We start from the raw sequence: 13,312 nt of genomic DNA on the forward strand, positions 1-13,312 counted from the left end.
TTATCCAACTCTATCCAACTGAAAGTGGCGGGGGGGATATCTTCTTATTGTGTGTGTGTGTGTGTGTGTGTGTGTGTGTGTGTGTGTGTGTGTGTTTTAGAAACAACCTCATTATGATCCCAGGACAAGTAAATTTCACTTGTATTCTTCAAAGGGTTAGAAGTTTCAGAATCCACAAAAGTCTTCTTTCTTCTGAACTATTAACTGACTTTGGATCCTTATCCAAATTCATCATCTCTGAATTTACAGGCTTATAAGCCTATAAATAGCATATTTGGTCCCAAACAGTTCTTTTTTTTTTTAAGATTTTATTTATTTATTTGACAGAGATGACAAGCAGGCAGAGAGAGGGGGGGGGGAAGCAGGCTCCTTGCTGAGCAGAGAGCCTGATGTGGGGCTCGATCCCAGGACCCTGGGATCATTACCTGAGCCGAAGGCAGAGGCTTTAACCCACTGAGCCACCCAGGTGCCCCCCAAACAGTTCTTTTGAGATAATAACACTGTTAGAATGTGTTTGAAGTTGCCCTGTTTTTGCAAAAAGTTCAGCTGTTTCATATTTATATCTGCATGGTATCTTCCCAAATGTACTTGGTTAATTCTTTGAGTGTGCTCTTGCAGTATCCACTAAACAGCTTTTGTGGTTGCCTTTTTAAAAAGGCTTTTATTTATTTATTTGAGAGAGAGAGAAAGAGAAAGTATAAGCAGGGACAGCTGCAGGAGAGGGAGAAGCAGACTCTCTGCTGAGTAAGGAGCCCAACGCAGGGTTCAATCCCAGGACCCTGGGATTGTGACCTGAGCAGAAGGCTGAGGCTTAACTGACTGATCCACCTAGGCATTCCACAGTGGTTGCTTTAAGCAGAAACTTCCAGGAAGTATACATGATCCCATGTTTGTCTTTGTGAAAACCATTCTCCCCTAAGATGGAATAAAGGCCAACAGATATTTCCTTTGGCTACTTTCAGACCTTGATTCCTGGTTTAGAACCATTGTACAATTTGGAATTGTTACGTTACTTCTGTAGTGTATAATTAGGTTTCATATTTTATTGCCTGGGGAAACTTAAAGAAAAACCTTTCATCTAACCAAAAAAGCAATGCTGGCTCAACCTTTCAAGATGATCTTCAACACTTATGATCTTGAGAAGATGTGGACTTCAGGTTAGAGTACCTGAGAGTTCTCCCTCTTGACCTTCCTTGTTACTCAGATGGGGCCGTAATTGTTTTCCACCTGCTCTGCCTTTTCCCTCTGACGTAGGCCGTGACAACCAAGAAACATTTTTCCTGGCATCTAGAGACAAAACTACAAACATAAAAAACCTGCCGCTTGATCAACAGTGCTTTTGAAGAAAAATCTTGATTGAAAGAGGGAAATGTGAAAATAAAAGAAAACCTCATTTAGAATGGAGCAAAAAAAAAGAAAGAATGGAGCCAAGAGGCAGGCAGGGGAGCTCTCAATTCCTGTCATTCAGGGACCATTGCATACAGACTAGGAAAAGATCCTACTTTACTACATCAGGAGGAGTTAGGTTCCTCCTGCTCCCCACGCCCCTGCAGCAGCCCAGCCGATGAGAGAGATGGTCACAGCTCAGCCAATGAGAAGCCACTACACCTCGAACTCCTGGTTCTCTCCAATGGACTTTTAGGTTTTTGTTTTTGTTTTAAAGATTTTATTTATTTATTTGACGGACAAAGATCACAAGCAGGCAGAGAGGCAGCAGAGAGAGAGAGGGAAGCAGGCTCCTTGCTGAGCAGAGAGCCCGATGCAGGGCTCGATCCCAAGACCCTGAGATCATGACCTGAGCCGAAGGCAGAGACTTAACCCACTGAGCCACCCAGGCGCCTCATGGACTTTAAGTTTTAGAACAGCCCCTCCCAAGGCCTCCTTTCTTCCTTAAAAGAGCTTCCTCTCATTTGTTCCTGGACTTGATGGTTTTGCTAAAACCTGCTAGTATGGGACTGCAATTCTTCATTTCTCGGTGAACCCGTTTTTGCTGTTAATATGACTGGCAGTGTGTGATGTGATGTGTTGTGATGTGATGTGATGTGATGTTGTCATTAGGAGGCTCCACCCCCAGCTTGGAGCCCCGCGCTGGGCTTGAACTCGGGCTGAGATCAAGACCTGAGCTGAAATCCAGAGTCCCACCCCTAACTGAGCCGCCCAAGTGCCCCCTGGCAGTTTTATTTTGAAAGTTAACACGTTTTTCCTCTAATTATTTTTTCTTATGAACTTCAGTATCTTCTCTAAAAAGAACAATGCCAGTACGTCTGGCATTTTATTTTTTAGGAAGTTCGTTCAGTTTGCAGTTATTTAAGTGTAAAGGCGGCTGAATCTGCAGGGTGGAGGACAGTTACACATCCAGGTCGGCATTTCTTTATTATTAAACACACAAGGGCCCTATGAATTAAAAGGATGTTCTGCTCACCGGAGCCACCCTTCTCTTGTACGGGAAAGTCCGTTTGATTTTACTTCCCGATTCTTCACAATTTCCGCAAAAGCCTCCATCAGTCCCTGCAATGAGGCGCGCAAGGGCGTGCCGCGGGCGGCTACCGCATGGGGTCGCCCGAGGCCCGGGCCGGTCGGGAGGCGTCGGCGCAGGCGCGCCGCGCCCCGAGGCACTGTGGGTGCTGAAGCTCTGCGCCCGGGGCACTGTGGGCGCCGCAGTCCCGCGCCGCGGGGCTCTGGGCAGGGCCGTCGCGTGCCGGCCGGCGTCGCTGGTCCCGGGCGGCCGTCCTTAGGCGCTGGTGGTAAGCGAGTCAGCCGCGGGAGGGTGGGGAAGGCCGCGGGAGCGCGAGCGGCGTCGGTTTCCCGGCAGGGCGGGGCGGCCCCTGGGAGCGGCTGGGGCGGGAGCTCGGGCGCGCGCCGTCCGCGGGTCTGGAGTCCCGGTCCTGTCCCGCAGGCGCACGCGGGCGGTGGGCGCGTGGGTCGGCGCAGCCCCCGCGGTGCTGCCCGTGGCGTTTGGCCCCCTGCGCCCAGGTCTTGGCGGGGAGGGTCGGCCTGGGGCGAACACCCAGCTTTGCCTCGCTGTTGGCGGCAGCCGGGGCAAGAGACTCGGGTCAGTGGCCTCGGGCCCGCGGACCCCTGAGGGCGCTGGAAGGGTCCCGCGGGGTCCGATCCCCGGGCTGCGCGCTGCGCGCTGCTGTTGTCTGTGGCCCCTCCGGCGGCTGGGGCGGCGCAAGTGGAGTGGGGTCCGCCGGCCCGGCGCTTTCCCGCAGCCCCCGGCGCGGCCCGCCCCCGGGATTGCTGGAAGTGGGAGAAGCAATGGAGGTTCCGACCTCCGTACCTAAGTTCTTAGTTTTAACTTTCTTCAAGAAAAGGAAACCCAGGCATACCCAGAAGTAGCTGTGAAGCTCATGGGTTCATCACTCAGATCAACGGCTTGAGAGCCCTGTCCCTTCTCCCTCAGTCTGCAACCCCGAGTGTGCACCTCCTTGGGCGGTGCCTCCGTCCAGGGGGCTGTGCCAGGCTTGCCATTGGAACCCCCATCCCGCCCAGAACCCCCCAGCTGTCCCGTTGGGAGAGTTCAAATCCAGGTCGGCCCCTTTTTCACTGACTCATCCGGAGCAAGTACGGAACCTCCTGGCGCTGATGTGCGTGTGCAGAGTTAAAACTTGTGTCTGACACATGCTAAGTGATTGATAAGGTTCATGTGTGTTTTTACTGAGCCCCATGGGCATGCAGCGGATCAATATACCGGGGATCAGCCTGAATTCAAAGCAGGTTTGCGCTAAAACCCGCACCCTCTCTCCCCGAGCCTGTCCGTCCCTTCCCTGCCTGCTTCTGATGCTTTGGAAAGTGGGACCCCGCCGCGGGCTTGGCAGTTTACCTGTCTCTGGGCGGGGAGAGACTCCCGACGTGGGGACCGCGTCTGCTGTGCCCAGGCGGGCCCAGGAGCAATCTGCGCGCCCCCACCGCATCAGGGGTAATTAATTGCCTGTCACGGAGGGGAGAAGTCCGGAGGGCCTGGCCGTCCATCTCAGCGGGTGCCACCTCCTTGTGTTCTTGTGGTGCCACCTTGGCCGTGTGTGTCCTATTCCCCGCGGGCTCAGTGCTGCAGGTGGAGTCCCACGCAGCCTGGCCTGTTCTTGACGCATTCCTGGGGCACGTGTCTCTGCCTTCATTCAGGAGCTTTTCGGCATCTCCATACATTCCCTCTGCTGTATTCTCAGGGCCTTGGCCGTGCTAGCGAAACAGAGACGGGGAGAAATGCTGTTGTGAGAACAGTAGTCCTGTGTTGGCCGTATTTTTATTTCCTCAGCCATCTTGCACATTAGGTGGGAGAACGTTCATTGTGTAGAACGGTACATGGGGCAGTAGAGGATTAAATAACTTTTACCTTGGAGGTAGCTGTTCTTCACTTTCCAAGTTAACATTTAAAAAGAGGTGCTCTATTTTTAAAGACTGTCTCTTACCTCTAATGCTGATTAAAAAACATTCATTCATTTTCTTCTGATCCTGGTTCTCCGCCCCTGTGGACATGAACAGGAATCAGGCCACCCCATGTTTGCAGTCCACATATTCCCAGCCTTTTAAAGTTTCATCTACTTTCCTTATTTTTTTGGAGTGTGAGCGAAAATGGAATTATTAAATTTAAAATTTATTATGGAAATTTTACAAACAGCCAAATGTAGCAAGAATATCGAAAGAGCATCTCTGCAGCCCTCATTGGCTTCAGCAGTTGTCGCCATTCTGTTCTTCTTCTTCCTTTTTGGTTTTCTCTGATGAAGTATTTTGCACAAATCCCAGATATCATAAGGAATTTTATAAAAATGTACTAAAGTGTAACTAAGTTTTATTACTTTGTGTACAACATATTCATTCAACAACTCAATGCATTACTCATGCTCACCATGATAAGCGTTGTTATTATCTATCATTCTACAATGTTATTACAGTATTACTGACTATTCCTTATGCTGTACTTTTCAGCTCTGTGACTTATGCATTTTATAACTGGAAGTTTGTACCTCTTCATCCCCTTTTTCTCTTTTGCCCCTATCCCCACCCCCTCCGCTCTGGCAACCACCATTTTGTTCTGTTTCTGAGTCTTTTTTGTGTTTTGGTTGGTTGGTTTGTTCTTCATGCATTCATCTATTGATGGACACTCAAGTTACTTCTGTGTCTTGGCTACTGTACATAAAGCTGTAATAAACATAGGGATGCATGTATCTTTTTGAATTAGTGTTTTCATCTTCTTTGTGTAAATACCCAGTAATAAATTACTGGATCACATGGTAGGTTTATTTTTAAGTTTTCTAGAAAACTCCATACTGTTTACACAGTGGTTGTACCAGTGTATCTACTTACATTCCCACCAACAGTGTGTCAAGTTTCATTTTTCATCATATCCTTGACAACCCTTGTTATTTCTTGTCTTTTTAATACTAGCCATTCTGAATGGTGTGAGGTGATATTTCATTGTAGTTTTAATATGCATTTCCCTGATGATGAGTGATGTTGAGCATCTTTTCATGTGTCTGTTGGCCGTCTGTATTCTTTGGAATAAGGTCAGTTCAGGTCCTCTTCCAGTTAAATGTTTTTTGGTGTTGAGTTGTATAAGTTCTTTATGTATTTTGGACATTAGCCACTTACTGGATATATCATTTGCAAATTTCTTCTCCCCATTCAGTAAAAGTTGTCTTTTTGTTTTGTTGATGGTTTCCTTTACTGTGCAGAAGCTTTTTATTTTAATGTGGTCCAAATAGTTTGTTATTGCTTTTGTTTTTCTTGCCTGAGAAGGCATATTTATTTATTTTAAGATTTTGTTAGAGAAAGAGAGTGAGAGAGAGCATGTGCGTGTGCACACAACCAGGGAAGAGTGGCAGGCAGAGGGAGAAGAAGGGTCACTGCTGAGCAAAGAGCCCAAGGTGGGACTTGATCCCAGGATCCTGGGATCATGACCTGTGCCAAAGGCAGATGCTTAATTGACTGAGCCACCCAGGCCTCCCTGAGGAGGCATATTTAGGAAAATACTGACAGCTGATGTCAAAAGAAATTACTGACTCTGTTTTCAGTATAGTACAGCATAAAGAATATGAAAATATGTACAGCATAGGAATTTTATGGCTTCAAGTTTCACATTTAGGTGTTTAATCCATTTTGAGGGCCTTTCTCTTTTTAAAATTTCAATACAATTAACATCAGTGTTATACTAGTTTCAGGTGTATATATAGTGATTCAGCAATTCTCGGTGTTACTCATTGCTCATCAGGATAAATGTATTGTTAATCCTCTTCACCTGTTTAACCCATCTTCCTATCCGCTTCTCTGGTAATCATCACTTTGTTCTCTATAGTTAAGAGTTTGCCTTTTGGTCTCTTTTTTCCTTTGTTTGTTTGTTTCTTAAATTCCACATACAAGTGAAATCCTACGGTATAAGTCTTTTTCTGACTGGCTTATTTCACTTAGCAGTATACCCTTTAGATCCATTCATGTTGTAAATGACAATATTTCATTCTTCTTTATGGTTGAGTAATTCCGTGTGTGTGTGTATCACATCTTCTTTATTCATCTATTCATCTGTCATTGGATAATTAGGTTGCTTCCACATTTTTGCTTTTGTAAGTAATGCTGCAGTAAACATAGGTGTACATACATCTGTTTAAATTACTGTTTTCATATTCTTTGGGTAAATACCCAATAGTGAAATTACTGCATCATCTGTTCTGTTTTCATTTTATTTCCTTGAGGGATCTCCATATTGTTTCCCACAGTGGCTGCACCAGTTTGCATTCCCACTAACAGTACAAGAGGGTTCCCTTTTTCTCCACATCCTCCTCAACACTTGTTGTTTCCTGTATTTTTTATGTTAGCCATTCTGAAAGGTGTGAGGTGGTATTTTGCTGTTGCTTTTGTTTTTAATATTTTATTTATTGACTTGACACACAGAAAAAGAGAGATCAGAAGTAGGCAGGCAGAGAGAAAGGGGGAAGCAGGCTCCCTCCTCAGCAGGGAGCCAGATGTGGGGCTTGATCCCAGGACCCTGAGATCATGACCCGAGCTGAAGGCAGAGGCTTAACCCACTGAGCCACCCAGGCGCCTCTCATTGTGGTTTTGATTTGCATTTCCCTGATGATCCGTGATGCTAAGCATCTTTTCATGTGTTGTCTTCTTTGGAGAAATGTCTGGTCTTGTCTTCTATTCGTAATTGGATTATTTGAGAGGTTTTTGGTAGTGTTGTATAAGTTATATATTTTACCTACTAACCCTTCATTGCCTTTGTCACTTGCCAATATATATTTCCATGCAGTGGATTGTCTTTTAGGTTTGTTGGTTGTTTTCTTTGCTGTGCAGAGCTTTTTATTTTGATATAGTCCTAATAGTATATTTCTGCTTTTGTTTCCTTTGCCTTAGGAGACAGTATCTAGAAAAATGTTGCTATTGCTGATGTCAGAGAAATTACTGCCTGTGCTCTTTTAACAGGATTTTTTTGGTTTCAGGTCTCGTATTTAGGTTCTTAATCCATTTTGAGTTTATTTTTTTGTGTATGGTGGAAGAAGTGGTCCTGTTTCATTCTTTCATATGTAGCTGTTGTCTTCCCAGCACCGTTTGTTGAAGAGACTTTTTCCCATTGGATATTATTTCCTGCTTTGTCGAAGATTAATTGGCCATCAGTCATGGGTTTATTTTTGTGTGTTCTTTTCTGCTGTTCAGATCTATGTGTCTGCCTTTTGTGCCAGTACAGTGCTATTTATTTATTTATTTATTTGACAGAGAGAGAGAGAGAGAGATCACAAGTAGGTGGAGAGGCAGGCAGAGGGAGAGGAGGAAGCCGGCTCCCTGCTGAGTAGAGAGCCCGAGTGGGGCTCGATCCCAGGACCTTGGGATCATGACCTGAGCCACCCAGGCACCCCTACAGTGCTGTTCTCATTATTATAGCTTTGTAGTATATCTAGAAATCTGGGATTGTGATACCTCCATTTTTGTTCTTTCTTAAGATTGCTTTGGCTATTTCTGGGTGTTTTTTGTTTTGTGTGTGTGTGTGTGTGGTGTGTATAGTTCCATACAAATTTTAGGATTATTTGTTCTAGTTCTATGAAAAAGGCTATTGGTGTTTTTTTAGAGATTGCATTAAATCTGTAAATTCCTTTGGGTAGTATGGACATTTTAACAATAAATGTTCTTCTGAACAATGAGCGTGGAATATCTTCCCATTTTTTTGCGTCATCTCCAGTTTCTTTCATCAGTGTTTTATGGTTTTCGAAGAACAGGTGTTTTACCTCCTTGGTTTAGTTTATTCCTTGGTTTTATTAATTTTTAGGCAATTGTAAATGGGATTGTTTTCTTAATTTCTGTTTCTGCTACTTTGTTATTAGCGTGTAGAAATGCAATGGATTTCTGTATATTGATTTTATATCCTGTGACCATACTGCATTCATTTATCAGTACTATAAGTTTTTTGTTTTTTGTTTTGTTGTTTTGGTGGAGTCTTTAGGGTTTTCTTTATATAGCCTCATGTCATCTGCAAGTTGTGCAAGTTTTACGTCTTCCTTACCAATTTGGGTGCCTATTATTTCTTGTCTGGTGGCTAGGACTTCCAGTATCATGTTGAATAAAAGTGATGAGGATGATCATTCATGTTTTTGATCTTAGGGGGAAAGCTTTCAGTTTTTCACCATTAAGTATGATGTTAGCTGTGGGTTTTTCATATATGGTTTTTATTATGTTGAGGTGTGTTCCCTCTAAAACTGCATTGATCAAGGTTTTTATCATGAATGGATGTCATTCTTTGTTAAATGCTTTATTTCCATCTATTGAAATGAACATGGTTTTTGTGCTTTCTCTTATTGATGGGATATATTATGTTGAATGATTTGCAAATACTGATCCATCTTTGCAGCCCAGGAATAAATCCCACTTCATTGTTGTGAATGATTTTTATAATGTATTGTTGGATTTGGTTTGCTAATAGATTTTTTACAAAGCAGCAGAAATCATGACTGATTATCTGGTATGATAATAGATGCTGTCTAAGAGCCCAGAAAAAGACCCATATAAATATAGTTAACTGATTTTTGTCAAAGAAACAAAGCACAATGAAGCAAATACTGTATTTTTTTTTTGAGGGTTTTTGCATCTATGTTCATTAGAAATACTGGTAGTCCCCCCCCTTTTTTGTGGTGTCTTTATCTGGTTTTGGTATCAGGATAATCTTGGGCTCATAAATGAATCTGGAAGCTTCCTTCCTCTATTATTTTTTGGAATAGTTTGAGAAGAATAGTTATTTACTCTCCTTTATTATTTTATTTTTTTTCATATATGAGCTATTTATTGGGTAGAAAATCCAAAAGAGTTGACAAAAGCACTTGTGAAAATCATAATTTAGCAAATTTGCAAGACAAAATTTTAATATACAAAATGCAACCCTGCCCTATGCCATCAGTGAACAGTGTAATATGAAATGGAAAACACAATATCATTTACATTAGCCCAATGGAAAAAAAAGAAAAAGGAAGATAAAATTGTTAGGTACAAATGTAATAAGATATGTACCAGATCTTCTACATAAAATGCTAAAAAATTCAAATGAATACAGTTATAACCAAATAAATGATTTGGATGTTCCATACTCATGGATAGAAAAACTTAATGTTGTGAAGATGTTGGTTCTACTTATTTCAACTTAGAGATTTAATGAAATGCCAATCAAAATGCCACCAAGTTATTTTGTGGATGCCAACAAAGTGATTATAAAACTTATGTGGGAGAAAAAAGACCTAGATAGCCAACACTATATTGAATAGGAGGAAAGTTGAAAGATGGATGATCTCCAAATTCAAGATTTTTTACAAAGCTGCAGAAATCATGACTGATGGTCTGGTGTGACAGTAGATGCTGTCTAAGAGCCCAGAAAAAGACCCGTATAAATATAATTAACTGATTTTTGTCAAAGAAACAAAGACAGCACAATGAAGCAAATACTGTATTTTTTTTCTTTCTTTCTTTCTTTCTTTTTTTTTTTTGGTTAGGATTTAAAAAAATTTTTTTATTGTGATATGTTAATCACCATAACAAACATCATTAGTTTTTGATGTAGTGTTCCATGATTCATTGTTTACATACAGCACCCAGTACTCCATGCAATATGTGCCCTCCTTAATACCCGCCACCAGGTTCACCCATTTCCCCACTCCCTCCCCTCTAAAACTCTCTGTTTCTTGGAGTCTATAGTTTCTCATGGTTCGTCTCCCCCTCTGATTTTCCCCCTTCACTTTTCCTTTCCTTCTCCTAATGTCCTCCATGTTATTCCTTATGTTCCACAAGTAAGTGAAATGATCATTGACTTTCTCTGCTTGACTGACTTCACTTAGAATAATCTTCTTCAGTTTCATCCATGTTGATGCAAAAGCTGGGTATACATCCTTTCTGATGGCTGAGTAATATTCCATTGTGTATATGGACCACATCATCTTTATCCATTTGTCTGTTGAAGGGCATCCTCGGCTCTTTCCATGGTTTGGCTATTGTGGACATTGCCACTATGAACATTGGGGTACAGATGGCCCTTCTTCTCACTGCATCTGTGTTTTTGGGGTATATACCCAGTGCAATTGCTGGATCAAGGGTAGCTCTAGTTTTAACTTTATGAGGAATCTCCACACTGTTTTCCAAAGTGGCTGCACCAACTTACATTCCCACCAACAGTGTAAGAGGGTTCTCCTTTCTTCACATCCTCTCCAACATTTGTTGTTTCTTGTTAATTTTGGCTGTTCTAACTGGTATAAGGGGGTATCTCAATGTGGGTTTTTTTTTTTTTTTAAGATTTTATTTGACAGAGATCACAAGTAGGCAGAGAGGCAGGCAGAAAGAGAGGGGGAAGCAGGCTCCCTGCTGAGCAAAGAGCCCAATGCAGGGCTCCATCCCAGGACCCTGGGATCATGACCTGAGCCGAAGGCAGAGGCTTAACCCACTGAGCCACCCAGGTGCCCCCTCAATGTGGTTTTGATTTGAATTTCCCTGATGGCTAATGATGATGAACATTTTTTCATGTGTCTGTTAGCCGTTTGTATGTCTTCACTGGAGAAGTGTCTGTTCACGTCTTCTCATTTTTTGACTTGATTATCTGTTTTGGGGGTGTTGAGTTTGAGAAGTTCTTTATAGATCTTGGATATGAGCCCTTTGTAGTGCCATTTGCGAATATCTTCTCCCATTCTGTGGGTTGCCTCTTTGTTTTGTTGACTGTTTCCTTTGCTGTGCAAAAAGCTTTTTATTTTGATGAAGTCCCAGCAGTTCATTTTTGCTTTTGTTTCCCTTGTCTTTGGAGACGCATCTTGAAAGAGGTTGCTGTGGCTGATGTCAAAGAGGTTACTGCCTATTCTCTAGGATTTTGACAGATTCCTGTCTCACGAGGTCTTTCATCCATTTAGAGTTTATCTTTGTGTGTGGTGTAAAAGAGTGGTTGAGTTTCATTTTTCTATACATAGCTGTCCAATTTTCCCAGCATCATTTATTGAGGAGACTGTCTTTTTTACAGAGGATACTTTCTCTTGCTTTATCGAAGATTATTTGACCATAGAATTGAGGGTCCAAATCTGGGCTCTCTACTCTGTTCTGTTGGTCTGTGTGTCTGTTTTTGTGCCAATACCATCCTGTCTTGGTGATCACAGCTTTGTAATATAGCTGGAAATCAGGCAATGTGATGCCCCTAGTTTTGTTTCTCTTTTTCAACATTTCTTTGGCGATTGAGGGTCTTTTCTGGTTCCATACATGTTAGGATTGTTTGTTCCAGCACTTTGAAAAATGCTGGTGGCATTTTGATCAGGATGGTGTTGAAAGTATAGATTGCACTGGGCAGCATAGGCATTTTATCAATGTTTATTCTTCCAATCCGTGAGCATGGAATGCTTTTCCATCTTTATGTGTCTTCTTCAGTTTCTTCATGAGTGTTCTGTAGTTTCTCTAGTATAGATCCTTTACCTCTTTGGTTAGGTCTATTCCAAGGTATCATGATTCTTGGTGCTAATGTAAGTGGAATCGGTTCTCTGATTTCCCTTTCTACAGTTTCATTGTTAATGTATAAGGACTTCTGTGCATTGTTTTAATATCCTGCCACATTCCTGAATTGCTGTATAAGTTCTAGTAATTTGGGGGTGGAGTCTTGGGTTTTCCACATAATGTATCATGTCATCTGTGAAGAGAAAGAGTTTGACGACTTCTTTGCCAATCTGAATACCTTTTATTTCTTTTTGTTGTCTGATTGCTGTTGTATGACTTTCAGTGCTATATTGAACTATAGTGGCGAGAGTGGGCATCCTTGTCGTGTTCTTGATCTCAATGGGAGAAGGCTGAGAGCCTTACCCACTGAGAATGATATTTGCTGTGGGTTTTTCATAGACAGATTTTATGAAGTTGAGGAATGTTCCCTCTATCCCTATACTCTGAAGAGTTTTAATCAGAAAAACATGCTGTATTTTGTCATATGCTTTTTCTGCATCAATTGAGAGGACCATATGGTTCTTCTCTGTTCTCTTATTGATTTGTTCTATCACATTTATTTGTGAAAGTTGAACCACACTTGCATCCCAGGGATAAACCCCATCTGGTCATGGTGGATAATCATTTTAATGTACTGTTGGATCCTGTTAGCTAGGATCTTGTTGAGAATTTTGGCATCCAAATTCCTCAGGGAAATTGGTCTGAAATTATCCTTTTTGATGGGGTGTTTGCCTGGTTTGGGGATCAGGGTAATGCTGGCTTCATAGAAAGAGTCTGGAAGTTTTCCTTCTGTTTCCATTTTTTGAAACAGCTTCAGGAGAAGAGGTATTATTTCTTCTTTGAATGTTTGATAGAATTCCCCCAGGGAATCCATGAGGTCTTGGACTCTTGTTTTTTGGGAGGCTTTTTTGTTTTTGTTTTTAAATCACTGCTTCAATCTCATTACTGGTTAATGGTCTATTCAGGTTGCCAATTTCTTCCCGTTTCAGTCTTGGAAGTTTATAGGTTTCCAGGAATGCATCCATTTCTTCCAGTTTGCTTAACTTATTGGCATACAGTTGTTGATAATAATTTCTAATTATTGTTTCTGTTCCCTTGGGGTTAGTCATGATCTCTCCCCTTTCATTCGTAATTTCATTAATTTGGGTCCTTTCTCTTTTCTTTTGGATTAGTCTGGCCAGTGGTTTATCAATCTTATTAATTCTTTCAAAGAATTAGCTTCTAGTTTTGTTGATGCATTCTTCTGTACTCTGGTTTCTAACTCACTGATCTCTCCTCCCCTCTTAATTATATCCCTTCTCGTGCATGGGGCTGACTTAATTTGTTGTTGATTCTCCAGTTCTTTAAGGTGTAAAGAGAGTTTGTGTATTCAGGAATTTCT

The 13,312-nt window shown here is 42.2% G+C and overlaps 2 protein-coding genes across 7 annotated transcripts in view; one reads left to right on the forward strand and one right to left on the reverse strand.

Moving 5' to 3' along the window:
* LOC116570028 (basic proline-rich protein-like) overlaps positions 1 to 3,972 on the reverse strand; it is a 78,101-nt gene extending 74,129 nt beyond the window's left edge. Inside the window, exons 1-2 of the mRNA XM_032306517.1 lie at positions 3,910 to 3,972; positions 2,467 to 3,240 (exon numbers count right to left, since the gene is read on the reverse strand). Of these exons, the coding sequence (XP_032162408.1) occupies positions 2,467 to 3,240; positions 3,910 to 3,972 (837 nt within the window). The remainder of the gene's footprint in view (positions 1 to 2,466; positions 3,241 to 3,909) is intronic.
* ZNF169 (zinc finger protein 169) overlaps positions 2,657 to 13,312 on the forward strand; it is a 41,524-nt gene continuing 30,868 nt past the window's right edge. For 2 of the 6 annotated variants that reach the window (XM_032307326.1, XM_032307329.1), the window contains exon 1: positions 2,663 to 2,766. The gene's annotated coding sequence lies outside the window, so the exon portion shown is untranslated. Of the gene's footprint in view, positions 2,768 to 13,312 lie in introns of all 6 variants that reach the window. The other 4 variants (XM_032307327.1, XM_032307331.1, XM_032307330.1 and 1 more) reach the window with 4 other exon arrangements.

This window comes from Mustela erminea, chromosome 12, assembly GCF_009829155.1.
Source record: "Mustela erminea isolate mMusErm1 chromosome 12, mMusErm1.Pri, whole genome shotgun sequence".
Taxonomy (NCBI): domain Eukaryota; kingdom Metazoa; phylum Chordata; class Mammalia; order Carnivora; family Mustelidae; genus Mustela; species Mustela erminea.